The sequence below is a fragment of the Silene latifolia genome, chromosome 6, assembly GCF_048544455.1.
Source record: "Silene latifolia isolate original U9 population chromosome 6, ASM4854445v1, whole genome shotgun sequence".
NCBI lineage: Eukaryota > Viridiplantae > Streptophyta > Magnoliopsida > Caryophyllales > Caryophyllaceae > Silene > Silene latifolia.
This window is the reverse complement of record NC_133531.1, coordinates 2,606,713-2,633,027: the sequence shown is the minus strand read 5'-3', so window position 1 is coordinate 2,633,027 and position 26,315 is coordinate 2,606,713. Positions and strand designations below refer to the sequence as shown.

Below are 26,315 nucleotides of genomic sequence, written 5' to 3'. Positions count from 1 at the left end.
TTATAATGTTCAATATTTGACATTTTCCTACAAATTTACCTCCATTCTTTTTATGATAAATAAATTCTTTTATTTTTGTTTAAAAAAAATTACGATAAAAATTCATTAATATTTTAAGAAGTTGCGCCTAAAAAATATGTTATTAGTTAAAAAATTACTAAATAACATCATTTTTTTCTCGGCAAAAGAAAAAAATTCATTACAAGTATTCAATTCATGACTTCTTACGATTTTAATTTTAATTTTTCAAATCAAAATATAATGAAAAGAAACATGAAAAATAAACTGTCAATTTAAAATTTATAAATAATACTCTAAAAAAAAATAAAAAACTATATATACCGTGCATATATTGCAATGGATTTATACCAGTTGATAAACGAATGAATAATACACTCTAAAATAAAATAAGTAAATAAATAATCAAGACGGAAGGACCATATGCTAGCTAGTGATCTCAAAATCATATCGTTCGTATGTACCAGGCTAGTAGTACCACAATACAATAACTTTTTCGGCTAAACTTGATTTAAATCTTCAAGTTTCTCCAACAAATTTGTAAACAGGCTCCTATTACGATATTATCAATATGTGACGATGTCACATGGATAACATAAAGAGATAGTTTACCATTTTTTAAATTCGACTTTATAACGTGGACTCTATCTCCGCCTTATGCGAGAAATTATAAACCCGTCGTATATATACATATTAGAAAGAGGAAAAGCATGATAATTCATGATCGGAAGTATTGGAGGAATCATCATCAGGAGAATGATTGTGCCTGCCTTCGTATGTAGTTATAACCATTCTACAATCTTCTGATAATCTTTCTACTCTCTTCTTCACTCTGCAATTTTGATGCGTGCATCTGTAGTAACTCCTGTTATTCATACAAACAATGTCATACTACTATATAAATTATTATTAGTAAATGTTACCTCAATATTATTCATTTTGATCTTAAAACAGATTTCAATATGTATTATATCATGATAAGGCCAGGCGTTCAGATAATAGCAAAAATTTAACTTGCTATCATTAAATGGGAGTATTTGAATCTGTTTTATCATTAAAACAGATATTGTGTTTAAGCAAGACTAGCTAAAAATCAAAATGTATAAAATCAAGCTTCTTAAAATAAAATCTTACCGTACTAATACTAATAATTTATGCGTAGATAATTTAATTGAATGTGAACAAAAATCGATCTTAATGCTTCATAATAAAATTAGGGATATTTTTATTTAGTAGTCTAGTTGTTAAATTAATTATGTGTGAGCTGTGACATACAATATTTTATTCACGCGCCATGCATTTTGAATATAATATTATAGTAAAACAATTTTACACAAATATACAAGTTATTGATCTGATCTATAATAAATCGGTATACTTTCCATGCATGTATTGCACGAGGTCATGCTATATATTTGCCTAAGCCCTGACTGTTCTTCTTGTAGAGGAAGAAGTTAGTCGCATATTATATGTAGTCATGTAGAATATTAGTGTCTTCACCTATTTTAGGGTTTCACAGTAATTTTTATTACTTAGCTTAAGTAGCTGTCCTATATCACATCACAAATTCTTGTTTAAAACGGACATAACCGTTTTAAATTTTAACCGGGTCAAATAAGATAAAAGCAGTCAAAATGCATTGATTGAGATGAGCAAAAAGCTTAATCTTAAAACGGATATATCCGACCTAAGGAAAACCTACTCATATCGAATTTGTGTAATAAGAGGCTTTAACTATATAGCATTGTATTATTGTATTATTATGTATGCATGCTGATGGGGCATATTCTGCACCCGCTGACCGAGTCAACATCTTGAGTAAGGTCAAAGATAAAAGACAGCAAGTCAACGTATTAGACAGTTTAGCCGATGCGGCCCTTCGGCCTGTCACTTGGGTCCCGGCTAGGACAACTAGCCAGCCGGGATACATATCCGCGTACTCATATCCAAGACCCCTCGGCCGGCCTGCTATGGGTCCATCGGCCGAGGGTAGAACGATCTTTCCACCTGCTAGCCACTTGGCCACTTGGCCACTACGTGACAAAAGGTGAAAGTCTATAAATACTCTACTTCTCTCAACGAGAAAAGGATCCAAAATATAACCTAAAACCACTCATAATCTGGTATAAACTCTCTTATCTCTCTACAACATACTTTGCCAAGTTACACACAACTTAATCCCTTTAAGTTTACTGACTTGAGCGTCGGAGTGAGTACGCTCGGTGCCAAGCCGAGCCCTCAGTTTGTTCATTGTTTCAGGAGAGGCCGAAATGAAGAGTCAAGCAAAGTCATCATTCAATCAACAAGCTTACGTGGTAACAACACTGCTCCGTAATCACACCCGGAACACATGCTAACTCAAGTATTAGATATGCAAGCGTGTAAGAAAAGATAGCTAGTGGGTGAAGGTACAAGGACATACATGATTACGGTGATCAGACTTTTACAGTGGTGAAATTATGAACATCTTTGACTAAGAGAATTATCAGAATAATATCAGTAGTAATATTCTCGACAGCTAAATTACAAGGACTATATGACGAGCCTAGGGAGCTCAGTATATTATGTGCTCTTGGTCTTTGGTTCTCTAGTTACTCAGCCTATAGGTGTGTACTAGTAAAGAGAAATCTATAGAGAAAATAATTGGTATCGAGTTTTGGCTCCACCCCTAATATTTACTCGTCAGTATTAATAAGTTTTGATGTCACTGTACGCAGCGGCGGAGCCAGGATTTGAGGTTAGGGGGCGAAAAATTCCAGCGGGGACGAACAAGTAATGCCATAAGATAAACTTGAAAAAATTTTGAATTTTTTTAACTAAAACGTGCAACACTTTCATTTTGAGTGGGGCAAACTCCCCTACTAGCCCCCTCTAATCCGCCACTGACCGTACGGAGTATAATATGGAGACCACAAATAGGATTATACATAGAGTTGTATATGAGCATTGTACAACTAAAGTAAAACAAATCGAGCTTATGTGTATTTTTTTTGAGCCTATTCATGCATAGTTATATTTTTATTGTATAAATGAATGAAATCAGATACTATCTAATAAAGCTCGTATTCTTTAGAATAGAACTCAGATTCTTTATTACAAAGCTTAGATTCTACATCGTACAACTGGTGGTATAATCCATAAAATTGTATAGAGACCATTAATGATGGGACTTCCATGAAATATGTAAAATCGTGGTATCGAGATTTAGTATAACTGGGTGACGACCTAACATTGCCCTAATTAATATTAATCACTTTGTCCCGGTCATTTGTTGTCCTTTTCCATTTTGGGGTGTCTCAGTCATTTGTTATCCTTTCTATTTTAAGAATGAACTTGATGATTAATTTGATCATTCTCATTCAATTTGTTCCACTTGTCATTTAGTTATTGACTCTCTCCTCTTTCCTTGGTCTTTGTGCCAAAATCAAAGGACAACAATTAATCGGAACGGGGGAGTAGTAAACTTTCAACTAAAATAATTTACCCTTTCCCAACTTCAATATTCAGCAACCTTAATCCCACAAACCTATAATTAAACAGATTAACTATCTCATTATGACTATATTGTCCACCTTAAGCAATCTAATCTTACCTTCTTTATAAGCAACATTACTACATAATTAGCAATTAGACTTCTGCTTCAGTAAGTTATACACTTAACACACATTTATTTGTGGTTTATAGACCGCTATGAAAGTGACTTTAATGCTAACAGGATTCAAACTTGATCAGATCATGAGTAGTACCGTTTATGACTTTACCAATTAATTAAGCTAGTTGACATTTACATACGCATATTTGATGTGTGGTGTACCATGCATGTTGTAGGTAGACTAACTATTAATTTTTCAATGCAAACTTGTGTATTTGATGTCCATCTGTTCCACTTTGCTACTGCAAATTTACTACAACGCATAAATAGTGGTCTAAATTGACTACTACAAGATTGTGTATTTCTTCTTTTATTTATTCATGTAATCATATACATGTCCACTCAAAAATATTGATGCATATCATGTAAGAGGGATTATTGTTTAGCTAATAATGGGGATGCTATTAGAAGTATTGGTTGCATTGTTATTTGTTATGTAAATAAATTTAGGTACAATTTTAAACTAGTCACATTCATCTCGGGTCAATTTAGATCGAGTTTTTTAACTGGTTAGGTGATTTATGGTAAAGTCATTTTGGATAAAGTTGTGAAAAATTTGACCAAGTTATCAAGTTTTGGAGTATTTTGGGATCAGCAAGTATTCCTTGTAACGGGCATATCCGTCACAAGCTTGCGACGGGTCAAGTACTACCCATATGGATAGATAAGACAAAACAGATTGCTGCTCCCTAGGTATTCTGCTTTTGTCTTATCTACCTTACATGGGTAGTACTTGACCCGTCGCAAGCTTGCGACGGATATGCGTGTCACAAATTTGTGTTTTGGGATACCTTATCTTGATCAATTATCAGAGTTGTTTTGATTAGGTTATTGGTTTCACCATAAAACACGTTTTACTTGTCGGCCTGCCAGAAAATCCATTTTTATGTCTCATTTTATCTCCGATCCCATTATTTCTATCCTTTAACACACCCATCCCCTCGATGACATAAAATGGAACATAAAAATAAGACAGATGATCTGTAATCCGCTTCTTAGGGATTATAGAAAGAAATAAGTACCTAGGATGGAGGCTATTCTTGACAACTTTCTGACCATATTTGCGCCACTTATAACCATCGTCTAGTACATCAACATCGCTTCTTGTTTGGAAACAAAACCTTGGCTCTCTCAATTTTCTCCTTATTTTCATTTTGTTCTTCTCCGAGCTTGAGCTTTTCCACCTTTCCATATACCATGCATACAATCATTCATCCGTCATCCATCAATCGCTTATGCACGGATATACATGATGCATTATTGATAAATGCATCATTATAATAGTTAAAAGATAATTTAACATTGTCTAGAATATAATTATTTCATCTCATGATATGCTCATCATGAAGACACATGTAAGTAAGAAAATTATGGCAAAACTCATCATGATCATCTACTTTAAATAATGACTATGTATATGCTACTTTCATCAATTAAACTTACAGTATTTATTGTGTTAGACGGTCTCACATTCAGTGGCGGATTTAGGGGTGACTAGCAGGGGCGCTCGCCTCGCTGGACATTGAAAATTTTGAATTTCTTAGTGAAAATTTTCGATTTTTTTCAAGATTTACTTTACGACATTACCAGTTTGCCCCGCTTAGATTTTTCACTCCCCTAACGGATAATCGTAGCTCCACCACTGCTCACCTTATAAGACATCCATTTTTATAAAAGTTACTCTTTTTTTTTTTTATAGCGACAAATAAAAGATTTTTTTTTTTTTATAGAAAATGATTGTTTTATTCTAGAATTTGTGTTTCAACTTTCAATACAAGCTAAAACTGCGTGCATTAAACTCGACAAAGACAAATCCGGTGACTTGGACATTAAAATTTGGAAATTTTTTTATGCTTGCCTTAGAGCAATAGCAATAGTAGTTCTTAACATTGAGGTTATCACTAAGAACCTTGTTTTTAAAGTTCTTCTATTGCATTGAAAAATTGGTTCTTATTTTTAAGAATTAAGTTCTAAAATAAGAACCAAGTTTTTAAATATGGGAATGTGTATAACCAATAAATCAGCTTTGTAAAATGTGAAAAACACTTTAACATTGTCCATTTTTAAGTATATTTCATTTAAGAACTTTTATATTAAGTTCTTCCATTGTAAATAAAAGTTCTTAAGTATTGAAATTGACGTAATATGACATGGCATAAAAAGAACTTTATATAAAGTTCTTCTACTGCTATTGCTCTTAGTGTATAACTCATTTGCTCTCCCTGAAATTTTTCGCCTCCCAACTACAAGTCTCGGCCCTCGGGATGGACAAAAAATATAATGATGTTGCTCATATAGTCTTAATTTCATCGTCCTCAAATATATACTCCCTCTATTTTTCTTTATATGACTTTCTCACATTTCGAGACACACACTTCTCTCTTCAATATCTCTCAAATTATATGCTTAAATATAGTGATATGTATACTCATATGAAAGAGTTTTTCATAAGTAATCTAATGGTATAATTTTTATAATTTTTTACCAAATATTTTGTTGTAAATATTAAAGTCAAAGGCTCGTCTCGTAAAAGCAAAACGTCATATATTAAAAAGTGGAGGGAGTATTTATATTAATATTAGTATTGATTCTAATTTATGTTCATATATGCACTGCACTTGTACGTGAAATTGAAATTTAACAAGTTTCTTAACACTTTATAATAAAGAGTAATTTAAATTGGAATGTACCAAAAATGATCGGAACCCTCGTTACGTCCATTATTTTCGTTTGATTCATCTTCATTTACAGTTTTAGGATCCGACGATCCATCCACCTGCAAGATCAATGTGCCACACGTAAATCATTGTAAGACATCAATAAAACTTAAGCACAACATTTATGAATTAAGAAATTTATTGAAAATTGTAATGTCACAAAATATCAGGAATTCTTGTTTAAGACGGGTACAACCGTTGTCACAAAATAGGTCAAAAGATACCATTTGATAACATAAGTTGCCTAAGAACTACAAGGAAATTTGTGACACATTATCATCATGTATGTGGTAATATTTGAATCTGTTTTATTAATAAAACGGATATATCTGTCTTAAAACACCAGCAACAAAATAATTTATATACTCAATAAAAACTCCCATTGTCCATCATACAATGGCTCACTAATGATATTCATCTCATTCAATATAGCAATTCTAATTATGTTATTTATTATAAAACCATCTTATGCAACACTGATCAATCAATATTACTCTATATTTTTTTTGGTGTTAAATGATGCGCAAAATTAGTACAATATCGAGGGGAGAGAGAGATTCAAACCGGTGAGCTATTGTCACGATACCTCAGTGTTAACTACTCTTTAGATTGAAAACACACACATGTACATGTGTGTATATACTATTTCTGAATGATCCATAATAAAAATTGCGTCAGCATCGAAAATTTGGGGAAAAAATAATACATAATTAATTATTAATTATAAATAACATAAATTATAAATTCATAAGTATTAAATTTAAAAGTACATATAAATGAACCTGATCATGATCTGAAGTAGTATTATTAGTATTGTTCCAAGAGTGCCGGTTGGTATTAGTAACATAATCAAAACTACTAACAAGCCCTATATTAGCAGCCGTGGCGGTCGACATAGGCTGAAGTGGGGCCGGATCATTGACAATAAAACGACGAGACGGTGCCGGTGGTGGCTCAGTAGACTGATGAGCCAACAAATTTGAGATTAGCATAACCTGATTTGAATGGTCTAGCTCTAAGTTGTTTGAAAACACATCTAAAGTACTAGTACTTGTAATAGTAGTAGTAGTAGTATTAATAGTATTATTATTATTGGAATGAATTAAGGACATATGAAGCTCATAGTTGGGAAAGGTATTGTTGTTCTTGGTGAAATTATTTGATCTTTCCATTTATTTTTTATTTTATTTTTTTTGTTTTGTTTACTCTTTTGGGTGGATTGGTGGGTGATGAGCTTGCTAGGTTTTCTTCAACAAGTAATAATAAAACCCTTGAAATTAATGGATTATATATGTTTAGTACATACTACATAGAAAACTTTTGTCTATATGTCTCTTTTTGATTTTGGGTGCTTTTCTTAGCATTTGGATGTGACATAAAGAATTGTTCATAAAAAAAATTATATTTATTTTTTCATGTAAAGATAGGGTTGTGGTTCAAATTTGATAAAACTCTAAGGTGTTTGGTTCACCCAATATAGGTATGAGGTATGGATTTGGAACATTCCAAACCCATACCATGTGTTTGGTTGACAAAATTGAAGGTTTGATACCCATACCTCAAACCCATGAGGTATGGGTTTCTCATACCCAGGAAGGGGGGTGGGTATGAAATTGATACCCATGGTATCAAATTACAAATATTAAAAGGTGATAAAAACAATTGTAAAAAAATCATTTTATATATTTATTTGATTAAATTTTCTCTACATGATTTAATAGTATAAAAATTATTATTAAAAATATTGTATTTTGAAGAGTTTTTAGCTTTGATTAATTTATAACCCCATACCCTCCAAAATTGAACCAAACACAAGGTATGAGGTATCAAGTTCCAACCCGATACCACCCAGGTATGATTCCCGATTCCAAATCCATACCCAAGAGAGGGGTGCTTGGTTCGCGCGTGGGTATGGGTTTGGAATCAGGAATCAGGAATCATATCCGGGTGGTATGGGTTTGGAACTTGATTCCTCATACCATGTGTTTGTTTCAATTTCGGGTGGAATGGGGATCGAACTTCATCATGGTTACAAAAATCTAAAATACAACATTAAAAATAATTATTTTTGATACTAAAAAATCATGAAAATGAATAGTTAATCAAATAAATGTAAAAAAAAAAATTATTTAAAATGTTCCATTTAAGTTTTTTCATATTTTTTGGTTTTATTACTTGATACCCATGGGTATCAATCTCATACCCACCCCCTCTCTTGGGTATGAGAAACCCATACCTCATGGGTTTGAGGTACGGGTATGAAACCCCTATTTTAGCCAAACAAACACTTGGTATGGGTTTGACTCATTCCAAACCCATACCTCATACCTTTATGAGTTGAACCAAACACAAGAGGGTCCGGTTTAAGTTTTTGCAAGAGCAATTTTGTGGAAGTTATTTATGGATGTAGACTATGTCTTCTAGATTTTGAACCTATTATTTTTAGGTAGCTGATCTGATATACGTGGTTTGGAGGTTATCACATATATTTAGGGTTTACCCAGACAACCCAGTGTACACCGAATATCGCAGTTGTTGATTCTCTCGTCAAAAAAAAAAAAAAAAAAACTCTTGCTATTTATTACATGGCACAAACTAAGCTATATACATTGTAAATTTGTAATTATAATCCGTAATCGGTAGATATTTCAAGTATAAAATTATGGAGATATCACATTTAAGTGTGATGAAAGTAGTTATTAGGATATAAAAGTGCATGCTTTACAATATAAAGATTTTTTGTTTTTATTAGTTTCCCACTTCTTATCGAAGGCTTAATTATTAGTCCGCGTGATTTGAAATACTGAAGATATCCGATCCTATTCAATTTTGATTTTGTTGTTGTTAAGAATCGTAAATCGTACCCTTATCATCCCAATGAGTCAGCCTGGCCTCACAACCTTCCGACCACCTAAGCTAAGATGCAACCCTAACGCAACTTTTCTTCGGTCAATCTAGGGTTGGTAGTCCCTAATCTAGCCCTCTCCTACCTAAAAAAAATCTTTGGCTCATCACCAAAACCAGAATTTGTGTCAAGTCAGGGTTAGGCCTCAACCAACTAAACCAAATACCACCCTCCATCCCCGGCCGGTTCATTGGCTGGTGGCCAATACGGTCCCTTGCCACCTCTAAGGCTCTAACCCTTAATACACTCTTACAGGTAGGTAGAGGTGACAATCAGGTCAGTCGGGTCGGGTTTGGGTCGGGTCACGTCGGGTCGGGTTATATCGGGTTCGGGTAATATCGGGTCAGCATACCCTTTCGGGTCGAGTCGGGTTCGGGTCGGGTCATTTCGGGTCAAATGATGTATCGGTTTGGGTCGGGTCATTATCGGGTCCGGTAACTTAATTGCATTACTATAATTTTTTACCATTAAATTTAGTTTTTAACCTATTATTTGGTTTAATTAATCCATTACTAAGTCAATCATATCAATCTAAACACAAAATCACTTTCATTTTGTTAAAAATTAAGCTTAATAATTGTCGGGTCATCAATTTAATCGGGTCAGTATCGGGTCGGGTTAATATCGGGTCGGCTCTGGGTCGGATTCGGGTCACTGATAATCGGGTCGTGTCGGGTTACGGGTCGTCGCCGGGTCGGGTTACAATGTTTTCGGGTTCGGGTCTGGTCGAGTTTGCTCGGGTTCGGTCGGGTCAGACTTGCCAGCTCTACAGGTAGGCAATATGCTACAAGGAAAAGTTAACGAAAAAGAATGATGGGACTTTAGGTGTCAAGTTCCAATATAGGCAATTTGCAAAATTCGCCAAGCTATCATCATAAGCAATTAAATCATGCACATTCTCCCGCAAAATCCGTTCATCCCATCAAAGTATCAAAGTATTAGGAATGAGCACACACAAAAAAAAACAAATCAAGTTTGATTTTATAAACTAAAATTAAATTAAAATTCAGATATAAAAATCCAAAATTTCAGATTCTATTCAGTTAGTTTTGATCTAAAAAAGAAAAACTAATTCTCCCTCTCGTTTATTGGAATCATACAATTTGTTGAATATATGTGAAACATATTTTATTCAAATGGTATGATTTCAATAAATGAGAGGAAGTAATAGTAAAAGAACCTTATACGATAATAATAAAAAAAAAATGGCATTTTTTTCTTTTATAAATGGAGTTAAAATCAAAGTATTTAAAAAAAAAAAAAAAAAAGCAAGTATCCATTTCAAACTACTCTCTCCGGTTTGCTGTTTTCTTCCCATTTCATTATAATGTTTCTCACATATATTAGAGAAACGGGAAGAAAATTATAAGTCAGAGGGAGTAATTATAAGAAACAAGTTCACCTTCACTTGTTGATTACGAGTATTTATTATTTAACTTAAAACATTAAATTACATTTTTAAACTACAAAACGAAATAGTACCATTAGGGTTGTCTTATCAAACAAAAAGAGGTCTTATCTTGTTCATTGTAATGACAACATACAATATGATTACATTTGTACAATTTAGGACAATAATAGAAACTCTTGTTTTGGTACTACAATTTACAAATCCACCAAGGACCTCTCTTTTATACGAAGTATTGTAAACAATGCGACGGTTGTTTTTATCAACGAAGGACCTTAGTTGTGTTGGGAGGGTCCAATTCCCGTTGAATTTTTCATATTTCTGCATCTGGCCCCCCTTGGTTCAATGATTGAGTATTATTAACATTGGAAGTTAAGCATTTGGAACTCGGCCCCGGCCCCGGTCCCTTATATTTGGCTCCAAGAACCGACACTCGTACGTACTTTTCATACAACAAAATAGTTAAAAGGTTAAAAAATCGTTTATTAAACGTTAAACAATTCCTTATCTATATGGCTACATACTTAATCCGACTCGGTGAATTGTTGTTCTTTTGATTTTGGCATAAAGACCAAGGAAAGAGGGGAGAGCCAATTATTAGATGACAAGTGGACCATATTGAGTGTGAATGATCAAATTGTTCATCAAATGTATTCCTAAAATAGAAAGAACATCAATTGACTGAGATACCTCAAAATAAAAAAGTACAACAAATGACCGAAACGGAGGGAGTATAAAGACTAGTAACAATCTCATAAATAAATACGGTTAATGCCACGCTTATCATGTACTAACAACAATTATTTATGTGCAAGATTGTTTATCATGTAAAAACTTGTTACATACTTACATTTTTATAGATGGTGTTATTTAATCCATTTTAGTTTTAAAACGGATATTAAATTAAAGAGACTAATAAAAGATAATTCAATTGGTCTTGCTTCAGACTGATCATTTTAGTCTGAAGCAATAAAACGGGATTTTGTAATAATTTTACAGTCAAATGTGATCACTATTGAAAAATAAGTTACCATAAGCTATTAAGTTGTAATACTGGTTATATCATTGTGGTTACATTTGAGAAAAAGGATTGTACATCGGATGTACTACATCATATTTAAGGACTTTTTGAGTTTTTGTGTATTTTTTCGAGTATTATAGAATTTATAAATTTTATTTTAGTTTTATGAAGTCAAAAATTAAATTTTTTTGAGCTTATATGTAATTTTTTTGAGTTATAATGTAACTTTTTGAGATTAAAATTTAAGTAAATAAACTCAAAAACTTTAAAATAAAATTCAAAAATTTTATATTAATGATCAAAAACTATAACATTTGATGTACTACATCAGATGTATAATCCACTTACTGGTTATATTTAACCATAAAATAGTTACATATGCCTGTATAAAGCTTGAGACTATACAAGAATTTTTGAAGATAATTAAGGCAAGTGAACAATCTTGTGTGGTACGGAGAACACTATACGCCACGGAATTCCATGCAGTAATCATGGCGTTTGTAATTAAATTTCAAAAGGTTACTCTATAATTAATGATGGTTAAGATTGGGCTCCAGATATTCCTCAGGCCCACCTGTCTTTTATGTCTAATCATATGCTTTTCTTACTTGTTAATCTCAACAAATTAGTTTGTTTTGTTTGTTTTGTTGACACTTAAACTTCCATTACCAAACTCAATGATAGTAGATTAGTAAATGTGGTTACGGTCGTGCCGGATTAAGTCGAATTTGGATCGTGGACACATTATAATAACCAGCCTTTTAAGATTAACTAGGTCGGAAGTAAATGTGACTACAATCATGTCGGATTAAGTCGAATTTTGATGGTGGACACGACATGATAACCAGACTTTTAAGATTAAGGCCATGTTCTATTGGATTTCATTTCAGTTAAATTCCGTCAATCTCTTCACAAATCAACTCTCACTTCAATTCAGGTTCATTAAATTCAGTTCCTTTCAGCTCTCTTTAGCCGAAAAGAACATGGCTTAACTAGGACGGACCAGCCCAAAACAAGTTAATAAAATATGGTCTACAAATTGTTATATAAGACTGTCTTATAGCATAAGACCAGCCTATAACCTTAAAGCCCAAACAATTAACTTATAACTCTTTTTTTTAATCAAATAGCCAAAAGCCCCGAAAAATTAGTTAACACACTTGTAAAAAAATATTTTATTTTGATAACCTAAAATTTTATATTAATAACTTTTATATTTAAATATATTAGTTTTTATCATAAAATGTCGTGTTGTTAAAATAAAAATAAAAATTAAATAAAAATTAAAATTAAAATTATCTTTGGGCTTCTCTCCTTTTGGGTCAGTCCTATGCTATAGGACGGTCCTATAGGAGAGTTGTTGAATATGGTCTATTAGCTCTATCCTACCAAGAAGGCAATGCCCCGGCCCATGCAAGTTAAACATGCTTTAAGGCTAAAACAATTTTTTTTTTTTTTTTGATACACTATCTGATTTAGTCTGAATTCAAGTCATGTAGCATTACTAAGACGATAGAGTTTTCCATCGTGAATTTTAACACTGCTAAAACGAATCTTAGCCCTTGTATCCATGGTTGTAACTTCCTACAATTCTTATTTGCAATTCCTAAGTGAATGATTAAAGAATTGGAACTAAATTTTACAATTTAGAGTAATGTTTTTTTACCAAGAACATAACATGAGTTATCTCAAGTGGTAAGAACACTCTTAAATCAACTATGAGGTTGGGGTTCGATTTGTTTGTTTTTAGCTTTTACTTGGAAGATTTTTTTATTTTTTTTTGGTCTCACGAAGCGCGCATATAGTCGCACTACAATAAGGGGGAGGGGGATTTGAACCTGTGACCTATTGTCCACAATACCTCCGTCTTAACCACTAGACTAAGACATCCTTGGTTTTTACTTGGAAGATTTAGCAACACTCTTATTCCGTTTAAAACTCGCTTAGTGGGCTGCGTACTTGCATTAGGCTAAAATTTGGTCCAATCACTTGGTCCATACCCAGCCGGCCAGCCCAATACATGTCTTGGGCTTTTCTTTGGCCAAGCCCAAGAAATTTGAGCTGAGTCGGGTCTAGGGGTTACCGCCTACCGGGATGGACCGGGTCAAGTTTTGCGAACCGGAGATCAAACAATGATAAAATCTTAGACCGTGGACCAGATCATATTTATATTAGTTCAGTCTGATTTTGACTAAAAATGCGAGAACTAGATCACTAGACCATATGGACTTCATAATATGGAGTATGAGTATTGTTTATTGCTGATACTTTATTATGTAAACGGTTGATTTTATCTTTGTTGGATACGAAGTTTAGTTTGCGTTTGTCTACAATTTTTATTTTCATTACAATAATTTAGTCCGGACTTAAATAAAGACCAAACCAATGTAAATAGCAAGAACATTGATTAGACCAAATAAAGCAGAGCTCAACCTAACCCAAACCTAATTGTGCGATCCAACACTGTGTTCGATTCCAACTCCTTAATAAACACTCCTTGTTGGGCCAAGTGAACGGACTTGAGTCATTTGATCACCTCTAATCTTTAGTCTTTACTCATCCGTTTCATTTCACACTTGAATTTTTTTTACTTGTGCATCACGTACTTCACTATGTTCAAAATTGGAAATTGATTTTAGCGCACATTTTTCATTCACCGTTTTAATTCTTCGTTCAAGTATCATTTTCTTCGATTTTCGCTGTTTTTCCGCTGTTGATCCTCTCGTTTCTCTTTTCGTTCGATTCATAACGTAGTTAATGAAATTCCGAAGAAATTCAATAGTTTTTCGCAGTTTTTAGGTTGAAATGATAATTTTGAGTTCGATTAATTGATCAAATGGACGAACGCAGCAGCAGCGGTAGTTCGTTTGTTGCGGTGCGACAAATTCCTCAAGGATTAGACAGCTGTGGAACTTCTCATTCGAATTCTGGTAATTTCTCTCTTTTATCGTATACAAATCATAGAATAAGACGGTCTTATAGCCTGAAATTACTAGTTAAGCACTCATTTATATCAATTTGTGCGTAATACTCTGTTATCTCGTATTAAATCGGAGAATAAGACCGTCTTATCTTGTAGGACTATTAATAAATGAGTGTTTTTGTATATAAAATGATCGTCTCATACTATAGGACGGTTTCTACTGTTATGAAGCTTATAATAAGCGTATATTTTCGAGTTCGGAACAAGTAACTGAAATTACGCCGGTAATTATTTTGTATTTGACGAAGTATATGCTTGATGCGCGTTTATTAAGTACGAGTATTTGATTGATAATAAATAAATTATAGTGTTGTGAGATATGTTGCTGTGAATTAGCTGGAAGTTATGGAGAATTGATTGATTAACTTAATTAGGTATCGAGAATGTTAGCGTCACATTCTATGTGAAGATTGTAATGTTTTGATTACGCGGAAATTTACATAAATGTTGTTGCGATTTGCGTTGATATTTAATTACGGAGTACTTTAGGTACGAGTTGTTGCTCGATTTCTAGAAACATTGTTAGCAAAGTCGAAAAGTGAGCTGTTGTAGTCGGGTTTCCGCTAGTTTTGTAGATGTTAGAGTGGATCTGTGGAAGATATGGATCAATTGCATCCTCCTGTTTTCATTTTAAGAAATGGTGATTGCAGTTTCTTGAAGTATTTCGGTTTTATTGGAGTGCTGGAATATTTACCTGCGGCTGTATATGCATTTTTAGTTAGGTACTGGATTTGGTATTATACTGGAATTTAACTTGTAATCTATTTAGTTTTGGTCACAATTGTAGTATCGTCTTTCATGACCTAATCTCGCTAACTGCCATCTAAATTGCGTCAAATATGCAGTAAAATATGGTTGTGGTGATCTGCATTACCTTTGGAAAACGGTTCCACTTCGCTGTCGTGACCTTGGTTTAATACCTACATTGGAAATTACTGTCATGAGTGTGTGTAAAAGGTAGTGAATATGTTGGTGATTAAGGATTGATAGTTTTCATTGTTCCGAAAAAAATAGAACTAATGTCCATTGTACAAGAGTAGTACTAGTGTCCTGAGATGAAACTTGTTGATCGTGGTTTGTGTGTTAGTACCTGACTAGTTGCCACTGATGCTTTACTGTTTGCTGCAGGCCTGCAGCTAAAGGTGTTGCAGGTTCAGCTGCATGGTTAGGTCGGGTTTTTCATGTGTATTTGCGCAGAGAAGAGACAGTGATGCTCGACCATCTTTTAATCCAACTCCAACTCAGGTTATTTGTTTACTTCTTTTTATATCTTTGGTCATCTGCGGGTGAACTTTCTTCGTCTGTTGTGCTTTGTTTCCTTAGTGTAATACTCTGGGATTTTTTTTTTGTGTGTTCTCTCTGTATAAACGAGCTAGACAGTACTTCTTTTGTCCATGTTATTTTGTTGTAAATAAGAACATTAGCTGAGAAGACTGTGAACTAGATGTCCATGTAGTCCAGTTAGCTGTTTTTGATTACGTCTACAATTTGACTTTGATGAGAAAGTTTGTTCCTGAAAGAGGTGCGCGAGTTATCTCATAACTTGCTTAAGTTGGATGTGTTTGCCAGTCATCCTATCTAGTTTTCATCTGCGGTTTTCCGATCTACATTCTGCTAACGTGACGATTCTAGACTGTTGCCTCATTTACAACTAGAATTCTGTACTACTTCATCTACATATCTGCTACTCAGTAGTCAGTATAAGATTCCTGAGATTATATTTGGCTTGTGTGCTTTCAGAAGGTGACTGCAAAACTGAATAAATGTTTCCTTATGATAAATCATATGTTAGGGTACAAACCCTTGTCCCACATCGGTAGAATAAAGATGGAAGATCATATTTATAAGTGTCCAGAAAATATAATAGTACGAGGCCTTTTGGGAAGGAGCCCAAGAGTAAATCCGTGAGGGCTTGGCCCAAAGCGGACAATATCGTACTATTATGGTCTGTGGACACAGGTGCAACAGAGGCCCAACACGAGTTATTCACGCTTCCGCACAACATCATATCCACAACACCAGGTGCATCCTCAATTCCCTTCGCATAAGTCTTTTCTAAGAACATTTAACAATATCTTATTGTCAAACCAAGCCAAAAATACTCAGTTACACAATTGTTGGATCATAACAGTCTTGTACGTGACTATAAGAGTATGTAAATCTTTAATCTGGTTTGTACAAATGTATAATTGTATATGCACAATCGATGAGTTCTGTTATAGTGTTATGTACTTACTGTCTCAATCTGACAGTTCTCGCTCAGTCGCTTGTAATTAGTATACTGTTTAATGTGTCTGTTAACAGTTTCTCTGTTCTGTATGAAATTATGAAGGATGGTTCGCGAGCACTGTGGAATGCTGCCTTTCCTGGTGAAGAACTTTGTGGTTTGATATCAGATCACTGAATGGAAATGGGATGGCAGGGAAAGATCCATCCACAGACTTTAGGTGTTTTAGCATTCTTTTTTCTATGATCTATCTCTGATTCTCAAAATATTTGGTTACTGAGCCCGCTATCCATGCCATGACAGGGGAGGTGGCTTCATCTCACTGGAGATCCTTTTACTTTCCGGTAGAAACTTCCCCGTATGTTCTTTCTCCTCATTCCTATTCGTTTCTTGTCCATCTGTTTTCACATTACTGAAGCGTGATAATTCTTTAATTTAGTTAAACAGACACATTTCAGTATTAATTTCTTTGATGCGGAACAGAAAACGGTTATGAGGCTTCTTGAAATATTTGTGTAGCATTTTAAAGCCCTGAAAACTGTAGGCTCTACTCGAGAGCATATACTGGGGATGTCCCTTAACTAATATGACAGCATCAACACAGAATCCTTCTCCATGATGAACTTTGTTAGCTTGGCATAATGTTATGTAGGTAAGGAGAGTTATTCTCTTAGTTTTGCAAGGCAAGTGCACAAGTTAAGCACATTAGAAACTGAGAGCGCACTGCGCATTACATACTGGCCACAAAAGACTTTGTACACCCTCTTTAGAAAGCTTCGCGAAGTTCATAAGATATAAACCAGCAGCACCGGACCACTACAATCATTCAACTGAATTATTGTTAAGTGGCCTACCCAGTTAAGTTCTCACCTGATGATGGAGCTGACTGCATCTTGTCATAGATGACAATGCCACTTATAAAAAATATTGTTTTTCCGGAACATTCGTGAAGTTCATGCATATTTTGATGGGCATTTATATGTATGGTTAATCGAGTTTATGATGTTTCAAATGAACAAGAGCGGCCAAGTGCCTAGACATTCCTGTACGACTATTTGGATAATTGGATCATAGGCCACAGATAGGAAGATTAGCACAGTCACTAGTACAGCTTGGCCAGGTGACCTCTTTGCAAGAGACAGTAGTAAATGGTTGTCTACTATTGTTGAATTTTGTTTTCCGAAAGTGTTTTTCAGTTTTCCAGATAGTTTTTTTCCCCTCTTACTGGTACAAGTATTTCTTTTTTTTCAGGTGATCTTGTCATTAGGAGAACTATGTAAACCATCCTAGGAAATAGCCTATTTAGGACAAGAAGATGTTGTAGCTTTACCCTATCCAAGGTCTCGTGTTATACTCGCAGTGGAGGGAGTTTCGAGGAGGCCGGGGAGGGCTTTTGGTGGCGGGGGGGAGGGTTGGGGATTTGGAATGAATCAAAAGTGGTCGGAGCGGATGGATGGGTTGGGTAACTACTAACTTGGGTTTGATAGAGTGTTAACTTAAATGTTAACTTGGTAACGAATAACGAGACTTATACATTTTGGATGAAGTCATTTTAAGTTTTGGATATTTTTGGATCTGTTATGATTTTAGATTTAAAAGTTGCTTTTGATAGGAATATGACGATTATTTCATCTTAGACTATGTTCAATGTATTTTGTTCATTGTTTTTAATGTTACACTATGTTCATTGTCTTTCCTTCAAGCCTTTGCATTTAGACTACAAGTAGTATGAACTAGATTCAATGTTAGTAGTTATTTCTTTTAATATAAATAAAGACTTTTGACCATCATTTATAAGATAGATATTGAAGAGAGAATTGAGATGAACAAAAAAAAGATCAATGCGTTCGATAAAATTTGTTTGAGTTTGACGCGATTAAGCTCTAGCTCGAGTAATATTCAATAGGTCTTGAGTATTATCCCCATTACTCGTGTTATAGGTCTAGCACTAAGTAAATATCTCATTGACTTACATTTCTACACATGAATTCAAGGCAAATATCCTTTTTGTTTTATTTTTCTGTTATTCCGCTTCTGCATTTCGCATCAGCTTTGGATAAGGTCATTTCGGATATTGGTTAGAAGTCTCGTCATTTGGATTTGATGTAGTCATGTAGATCATCGTGTAGGTTATGACTAACTCCCTGTTTAAATTTTTGCTATTACGATAGATTTTCTAAGTTTGATGTCAAATTAAAGTATTAAGGGGTTAATTCGTATAATCATATTGGACCATTGTTGAGTTGGAAAGGTAAAGCGTATGATCATATTTTGGTTGGGTAATTATGAATTGACAACCAAAGTTGACTGGTGTGAGTGGTAAGGGCTCTTATCTCTTAAATAAGTGGTCAGGGGGAAAGAAAAAAGCCAAACTTGGGAGAGGTCAACCCATTAAATTGCCTTCAGTACCCTGAAGGAGATTGCCCCAGCTATCGGTAGTTGATACTCCTAATCAACACCAAAAAAAATTATGAATTGACAACCGTCAAGTGTTAATTTCGGTTTATACCCATGGCATAATTATACTCCCTTACAACTCTGGTAAGTATATTCCACGTAATCATATTAGATTTAAGGTTTTGTTTATTTTTGAGTTTTACTTTCAAATATAGATACTCCCTCCAATTTGTTATAATATTCTCATTTGTCTTTGACACGATATTTAAGGAATACTATTAAAAATAAATAAAGGACATTGGTGGAGTTGATAATAGGAGACAAAGAGGAATTATTAGGAGTTAAATAAAAAGTTGTGGGGTCAAAACATTAAGAAAAGTAATAAAATATGAGTAAAAGAGTTGTGTGGGGTTTGATGATAGGAGTGAGGGATGAATAAAATGAGAGTAAAAGTTACAAAAAAAAAGAAAATGAAACATTACTTGAATAATCCGTTTCGGGAAAGAGGGAACATTATAGCGAATAAGAGGGAGTATATCACAAAAACTCTAGAGAGACGGTCTCTCAATAGCGAAAAGTATTGAATATGATGGGTTATGGGTGGTTGGGGTGGTAAATAAAGAAAAGATCTAAGGGTAGGAAAGTAAAAACCATGTCCAAATATGGCAAATGAGACAATTATGTGAGTAGACGGAAATGATAAATGAGACAGTTATTTAAAATAGGAGGGAGTATATATTAGATCGACAATTTTTTTTTTTTTTTGAAAATAAACAAAATATAAAGGCATATTGAGAATTTGAGATGGAGGAGGTAGCACACCAAGTTATTCGAAAGGTATCATCAGAGCACATCAAGTTATCTACCAAGAACATGCATCTAGCCCATCTACCATGTCTAGTCTCCCCAATTTGCAATCTTTATTCCCCACTTAAAAAAAAACTCAATTTGCACATAAATAAACACAAAAGAATTAACTAAAGCAACCAGAATACTTGATGACATTATTTGAGATTTTGTCGGATTATTATTCCACCCCAATGAAATAATATTTGCTTTCCGTTGTACATTTGTAAGAGTATCCACGACGAAAAGATTAGACATTCTTGTCAAAGGAAACCCGACTTGTAGACCTGTCAAACGGGTCGGGCGGGTCGGGTCCCGGGTCGGGTCATACGGGTCGGGTCAGATACGGGTCGGGTCATACGGGTCACGGGTCGGGTTAGGGTCAGAATACGGGTCAAGAAATAATTTTTAACGCCCTTTTTAAACGATTTTTTTAATTTAAAAAATATTTTTTTAAAAATTAAAATATGTTTAAAATTATTATTTTAGTCATATTCATCATATACAGTAATTATATTGATATAATTATTAAAATAAAGTTTTTTTAATAATTATTTTATTATTAAATATTATAAAAGTTATATAAAATTGACTTTTTAGTTGAATTTTTAATTTTAAGTAATAAAAAAATAATTTTTTAACTATATTTTCAAATATAATATATAAATAATAATATTTTTAATAAAATTCATGACTTTCCCTTGACTAACGGGTCGACCCGTTGTCGGGTCTCTCACCCTAAAATAACGGGTCATTTCGGGTTCGGGTCAAACGGGTCGCGGGTCGAAAAAACCGGGTTTGTAACCCTAAGAAAACGGGTCGGGTCGGGTCGGGTTTTCGGGTCGGGCCGAATTTTGACAGGTCTACCGACTCGTAAAATAGAAATTCCACACACCCAATTTTGAGGATTAGCCACGGTTGTTGACAATGAACCCGATTTAAAAAAAAAAAATTCACACCTTCAACCTCAGGAATTAGGATTAGACACTTATCGATGGTAAATTTGATTTGAAAAACAATACTCGTAAAAAAGAACATTTCCACACACACCTCATCACTTATCATTAATTATTGTTGCGGCTAGGGTTTAAGAACACCATCATCCCTCACTCATCCCATTTCACTTTCCTGACTTTGTCACCTGCTCTCCCTCTCTTCCTCTTCCTTATTCCTATCCATTTCTTCATCCTCAATCCAAAATACTCTTAATTTGTCCTACAAATGCACAGATCTAATCCCCAAATGGCATAAAGATTCAATTTTGACAACTTGGTTGTTCTTAAATCAGCTAAAACCCTAAGTTTCAACTTGTTGAGAAGAAATGACGACCATGAACCCTTTTGATTTGTTGGGTGACAACGATATTGATGATGTATCTCAATTGGTTGAGTCTGCTTCGGCTCAACTTGCTGCAATGGCAGCTAAGAAGACTGAAGAGCCTGCAACTCAACAGTCTAAAGCTGCTAAGTTGCCTACTAAGCCCGTTCCTCCTTCTCAAGCTGGTGTGTTTGATTAATTTCATTATTTTTCATTTAAAGCTTGTATTTTATTATCTTCCTTTTGTTTTTATTAATTTTTTTTGTGCATAGTAGTTTCGGATGATTATTCATGTTAGCCGACCTCAAATCATTTTGGGATTAAGATTTTTTTGTTGTATTTTTATTAATTATTATGGTAGAAGTTGGATTGGATTGGATTGGATTGGATGTGTTGTAAGTGAATAAGTGATAGTTTGTGGATTTATAAGATTTTCAGTTGGTCTACCTTAATACACTCATATCCGTCTTATGTTTAAAACGGGTCAAGTAGTACCCTATATAGATAGATGAGACAAGTTTATTGACATTTTACCTTTTGTCCCATCTATTTATCTGACCTGTTTCATAGGATTTGCTCGTATTAAGCAAGAATTTGTGTAAGATTTTGGAGGGTTCAATGCTTATAAGCCAGTAGTGGAATGGTGTTTTATTCATGTTTATGTGGTTGAGTTTTGCTAGAGACCTCCTCTTTCCGGTCTTTTCTCCAACCTTCTCTAATAGAACTATTAAATATATATTTGCCATCAATTATTTATATGCGAGTGGGCGAATTTATATATTATTACTATGTGAAAGGAGAAGGTTGAAGAAGGTTGGAAGGAGAAAGTCCGTAGCAATCCTCTTATGTGTATATATGTTGTTTTGGATTGATTTTTACATGTTTCGGGTCTTTTTCACAGGGTGGAGTTTTGTGTTTTGAGGTTTGTATGTTTCATGTCCTTTATTGGTTGGGGATTCTGTTTCGAGGGATGGTCGATCTTAGATTATGGTCTTTTGTGGTATGTGTACTGAGGTTGTTTCAATGGTGAACTAGGTTGCTGTTGTTTGTGAGTGGATTGTGAATTGTACTGCTTATTTTGTGTGCTTCGCTTCCGGTTCGTCACTGTGACACTGTTTGGTGGAAGTTATGTTTTCTAAGATTATCCTATGTTTTTTGATGATGCAAGTGTTAAGAGTGGGTGCCTGTCAGGCTGTTACACAGTTAATAGTATGGAGAGCGTGCTAACTTAGTTTAGGTTGTGCCTAATTCCATAGGTCTGATGAGTTCTGAGCCCTAATTACCTAGCCATTCATTTTCTTTCCGTCCTGTCGAAGAACATATTTCTCCAGCGACAATATCTGCTCCCTATTTTATGGTTTCTGCTAAATTTGGTAATGATAGTGATGAAGTTGTTGGAAGAGATAAATAGAAATGTCTATCTATCACTATCTCGTGGGCATGTCTAGATAAATAGACATGTCTATATAGTTTGATAAGTATGGTTTCTACCACAGTGGTAGTCTGTCGAAGTTTCTGTTTTCCGCATAGATTTGTTTTCTAGAGAGCCTGCTGACTTTATGGACCATGGCTGTAGACTGTTTTAGATCTTAACGGTGTGGAACTCCTAGGAATACTTCCACTTCAGTGTTCCTCTTCATTAACATTATAGGAGCCATTTGATTGGTTTGGTTTATAATTTGTTATTTCTTCTACGCTTTTTACTCCTGTGATCTTAGTATTTCTTCCATTTCCATCTTGGTATTTCTTCTACAGTCTATATTCTCCACAGGAGATAATCTCCATGGTCATTCTCTTATACACTATATCATGGTCACTACTTATATTCAATTTTTTTGGTTCAGTAAGGGAAGCAAAGAATGAAACTGGTCGCGGAGGAGGCCGTGGGTTTGGGCGCGGAGGAGGAGGAGGCGGCGGTCGTGGCCGTGGTGGGTACAACCGAGACCGAGACTACTCAAGTAATGAAAATGCTTTTAACAACTCTGGAGCTCCTGGACCCCAAGGAGATGAAGGTGAAGGGGGGAAAGCTGGTGAAAGGAAGCCGTATGGGGGGCCTCGTGGACCACATCGTGGTGGTCGCCGAGGTGGCTTTAGCAATGAAGAAGGGAGAGATGGTGACCGCCCTCGTCGGACCTATGAACGCCATAGTGGAACTGGGCGTGGGTAAATATTTCTTATTCCTCCGTGCAAATTTTAGTTTGTTTCTCTCCTTGTTTACAAAGATATCCAATTTTCTTTCTTACTAGGAATGAGGTCAAACGTGAGGGAGCTGGTCGTGGAAATTGGGGCAATCAATCTGATGAAGTTGCTCCGTAAGATTTTCAACGCACTTGTGTTCTTTTCTGTTGATTAGTACTTCCCATGCGAGCTTGCAGTATGATATTATTGAACTTTTTCAGAGCTATTGAGGAAGTTGTGGAAGAGCCCGAGAAGAATGTGATTGCTGAGTATCTTCCAGCAGGCGAAGAGGCCGTGGATGGCAACAAGGAGGCCAAGCCAGATGAGACTGAAGAGAAGGAGCCAGAAGAAAAGGTAAATTTTGCGATCTAGTCAATGCAGCTTTACTAGCTTATAAGAAAAGACGTGGATATTGGATATGGTCTACTCTCTGAATATACCCTGTTTATCCTTCGGTTATACATATCGAGCAATAGTTTCTGTTGTTCTTGAGTCAGGCATTGATTCATCAAAACATAGACGAGCATTTGACTACTTAATTTCCAACTTATATTCTTATTCTTGATTTCTGCGCATTTGTACGTTTGTCGGAGACCTAAAGGGTCACTCAACTAGTAGGCACCTTAAATAGTAGCCAGATTCTTGATATTTTTTTTTTGCTTAGCTTTGTGTTTCATACAAGTAACGAGCTTGACGCCTACAATCAGAACTAGTGGTGAATGTGAAGGGACTTTTTGCTTTTTGAAGTTACGGAATTCTTCTTAATGACATGCAGTCACATTGATATTATTTTTCTTTGTAAATAGGAGATGACACTGGAAGAGTATGAAAAGGTTCTCGAAGACAAGAGGAAAGCTTTGTTAGCTCTCAAACCTGAGGAAAGAAAAGTTGAGGTCGACAAAGATCTTCAGTCCATGCAGCAGCTTTCCAACCGGAAGGATGATGACCCTGTCTTCATAAAATTGGTGAGCCTCTAGGACCCGTTTTGTTGACGGGATTCATCACTACTTTAGCTACTATTTGGTCGTAATATTGTTAAATGTTGGGTGTTAACCTGTACGAGTACGGCTACTTGTTTCAGGGTTCTGATAAGAATAAGAAGAAAGAAGCAACGGAAAAGGAGAGAGCAAAGAAGGTATGTTCTCGAGATACTTAGACATATTGTATGTATAAGTAAAACTCTCACAATGACGTGTGCATGCATAAAGTCCCATTGTTTACCAGTGAGTGTCAATCTCACGATGGTATCTATGATGCTAATCATGCTATGTACTAAAAGTATGAAACATTTGTCGTGTCTAGAATGGAGTTAATGCCATGCTATATTCGTACAACGGTTTCTTACAAAACTAACTGATCCCGAAATAGATAAAAAAGTCGAAACAGACCTGGAGCCCAAGAAGCCCATAACATAGATAAAAAAGTTGAAAGGCGAGCTTTAATTCAGTAACAATCAGAAACCTGTGTTTTTCTTACAAGGCAAGTCCAAACCCAGTAACAATCAGAAACCCGTGTTTTTCTAACACCAATATGTTCTGTATTGTGGCAAATCATTTTGAAAGGCGGGCGTGTTAATTCATTGGCACTTTGGCAGCTTGGATTTATATCATAGGCTTTTAACACAGTTTTGTGGTGTGCGTGCAGTCTGTCAGCATCAATGAGTTTTTGAAGCCTGCAGACGGGGAGAAGTACTACAGCCCCGGTGGTCGTGGAAGGGGACGTGGACGTGGTCCAAGAGGTGGTGGTGGTGGTGGTGGCGGTGGTGGCAACTATGGTAGAGGCAACAGGATGAACAATGCCTCCTCTCCTATAATCGAAGACCAGAAACAGTTCCCGACTCTAGGTGCTCGTGCCTGAGCTCCGCTCTCCCATGTGGGATTTGGTCTCCTTGTCTGCCTTTCATTTCGAGTCCTTTAAGTCGCAGGAATGAACTCTCAGATTTGAGTTTCCTGATATCAGATTTAACTTCAAAGTCTATGATGATTTTGTAATCTGTATATTTTCTGTTTTCTTCCCAAATATTTTTCTGTAGTTTTTTAGTTACTAGGGGACGAGGAGATAAAATTTAACAATAGGACGATTTTTGATCAATTTTGTTATCGAGGCAGATGAGTTGTTTTTGTTTTATTATACGTAGAGCAGTTTACGTGCTCCAGTTGCACCGCTAAGCTAGTAATTAGCGATTTAGCGCACTTAAAGATTGTATATGTTGAGGTTTATTCCCATGTGTAATCGCAACCTCAATCTATACGAGATATTTCAGAAGAAAACTCACGGGTGAGAATGCTTGCGAAGATGATGCTAATATGCTATAACAACAGTAACAAACAATTTAGAGCGTTAATTAGATCGGTTTTTTTTTTTTTTCATCAAAGTTGTTTCTTCTAATATAAGAGTAACAAACAATTAGATCTTCAGTTCTTTGATGAAGTGATAATTTCGTGAAGCCAATAAAGTTGCGGACTTTATGGCTTCTATTGGACATTCATGTCCAACTCTTTCAAGGAGGTTTGAAAGTCGGTGACTTCAACTTACCTAAGTTGATCGTACCTTAGAGGATTAATCTAGTTTTATTAGATTATTTAAAAAAAAAAATTAAGGTGTTAAATCAGCCACGTTAAAATGCCACTAATTTAGTCGAAAATT

At 35.0% G+C, this 26,315-nt stretch overlaps 2 protein-coding genes across 2 annotated transcripts; one reads left to right on the top strand and one right to left on the bottom strand.

The window, feature by feature from the left end:
- Nucleotides 1-323: 323 nt before the first annotated feature.
- Nucleotides 324-7,638, bottom strand: LOC141658464 (uncharacterized). The gene is made up of 4 exons (XM_074465410.1): nt 7,170-7,638; nt 6,361-6,446; nt 4,693-4,854; nt 324-883 (listed from the first exon to the last, which is right to left on the bottom strand). The coding sequence occupies exons 1-4, from the start codon at nt 7,557-7,559 to the stop codon at nt 712-714; spliced, it is 810 nt and encodes a 269-aa protein (XP_074321511.1). The 5' UTR covers nt 7,560-7,638; the 3' UTR covers nt 324-711.
- A 13,228-nt stretch (nt 7,639-20,866) lies between these two features.
- LOC141585956 (RGG repeats nuclear RNA binding protein A-like) lies at nt 20,867-25,794 on the top strand. The gene is made up of 7 exons (XM_074407039.1): nt 20,867-21,676; nt 23,336-23,654; nt 23,738-23,803; nt 23,891-24,023; nt 24,476-24,634; nt 24,751-24,804; nt 25,314-25,794. Exons 1-7 carry the CDS (start codon nt 21,496-21,498, stop codon nt 25,524-25,526), a joined length of 1,125 nt encoding a protein of 374 aa, XP_074263140.1. The 5' UTR covers nt 20,867-21,495; the 3' UTR covers nt 25,527-25,794.
- The last annotated feature ends 521 nt before the right edge of the window (nt 25,795-26,315 follow it).

Bases quoted from the DNA above. Each gene is read 5' to 3' on its own strand.
- LOC141658464 (XM_074465410.1), bottom strand. From the start codon at position 7,559: ATGGAAAGATCAAATAATTTCACCAAGAACAACAATACCTTTCCCAAC. The intron at 4,855-6,360 runs GTACATTCCAAT...GTATATGGAAAG, and splicing joins GAGGGTTCCGATCATTTTTG to GTGGAAAAGCTCAAGCTCGG. The intron at 884-4,692 runs GTACTTATTTCT...TATGAATAACAG, and splicing joins AAGAATAGCCTCCATCCTAG to GAGTTACTACAGATGCACGC.
- LOC141585956 (XM_074407039.1), top strand. From the start codon at position 21,496: ATGACGACCATGAACCCTTTTGATTTGTTGGGTGACAACGATATTGAT. The intron at 21,677-23,335 runs GTGTGTTTGATT...TTTTTGGTTCAG, and splicing joins CGTTCCTCCTTCTCAAGCTG to TAAGGGAAGCAAAGAATGAA. The intron at 24,024-24,475 runs GTAAATTTTGCG...CTTTGTAAATAG, and splicing joins AGAAGGAGCCAGAAGAAAAG to GAGATGACACTGGAAGAGTA.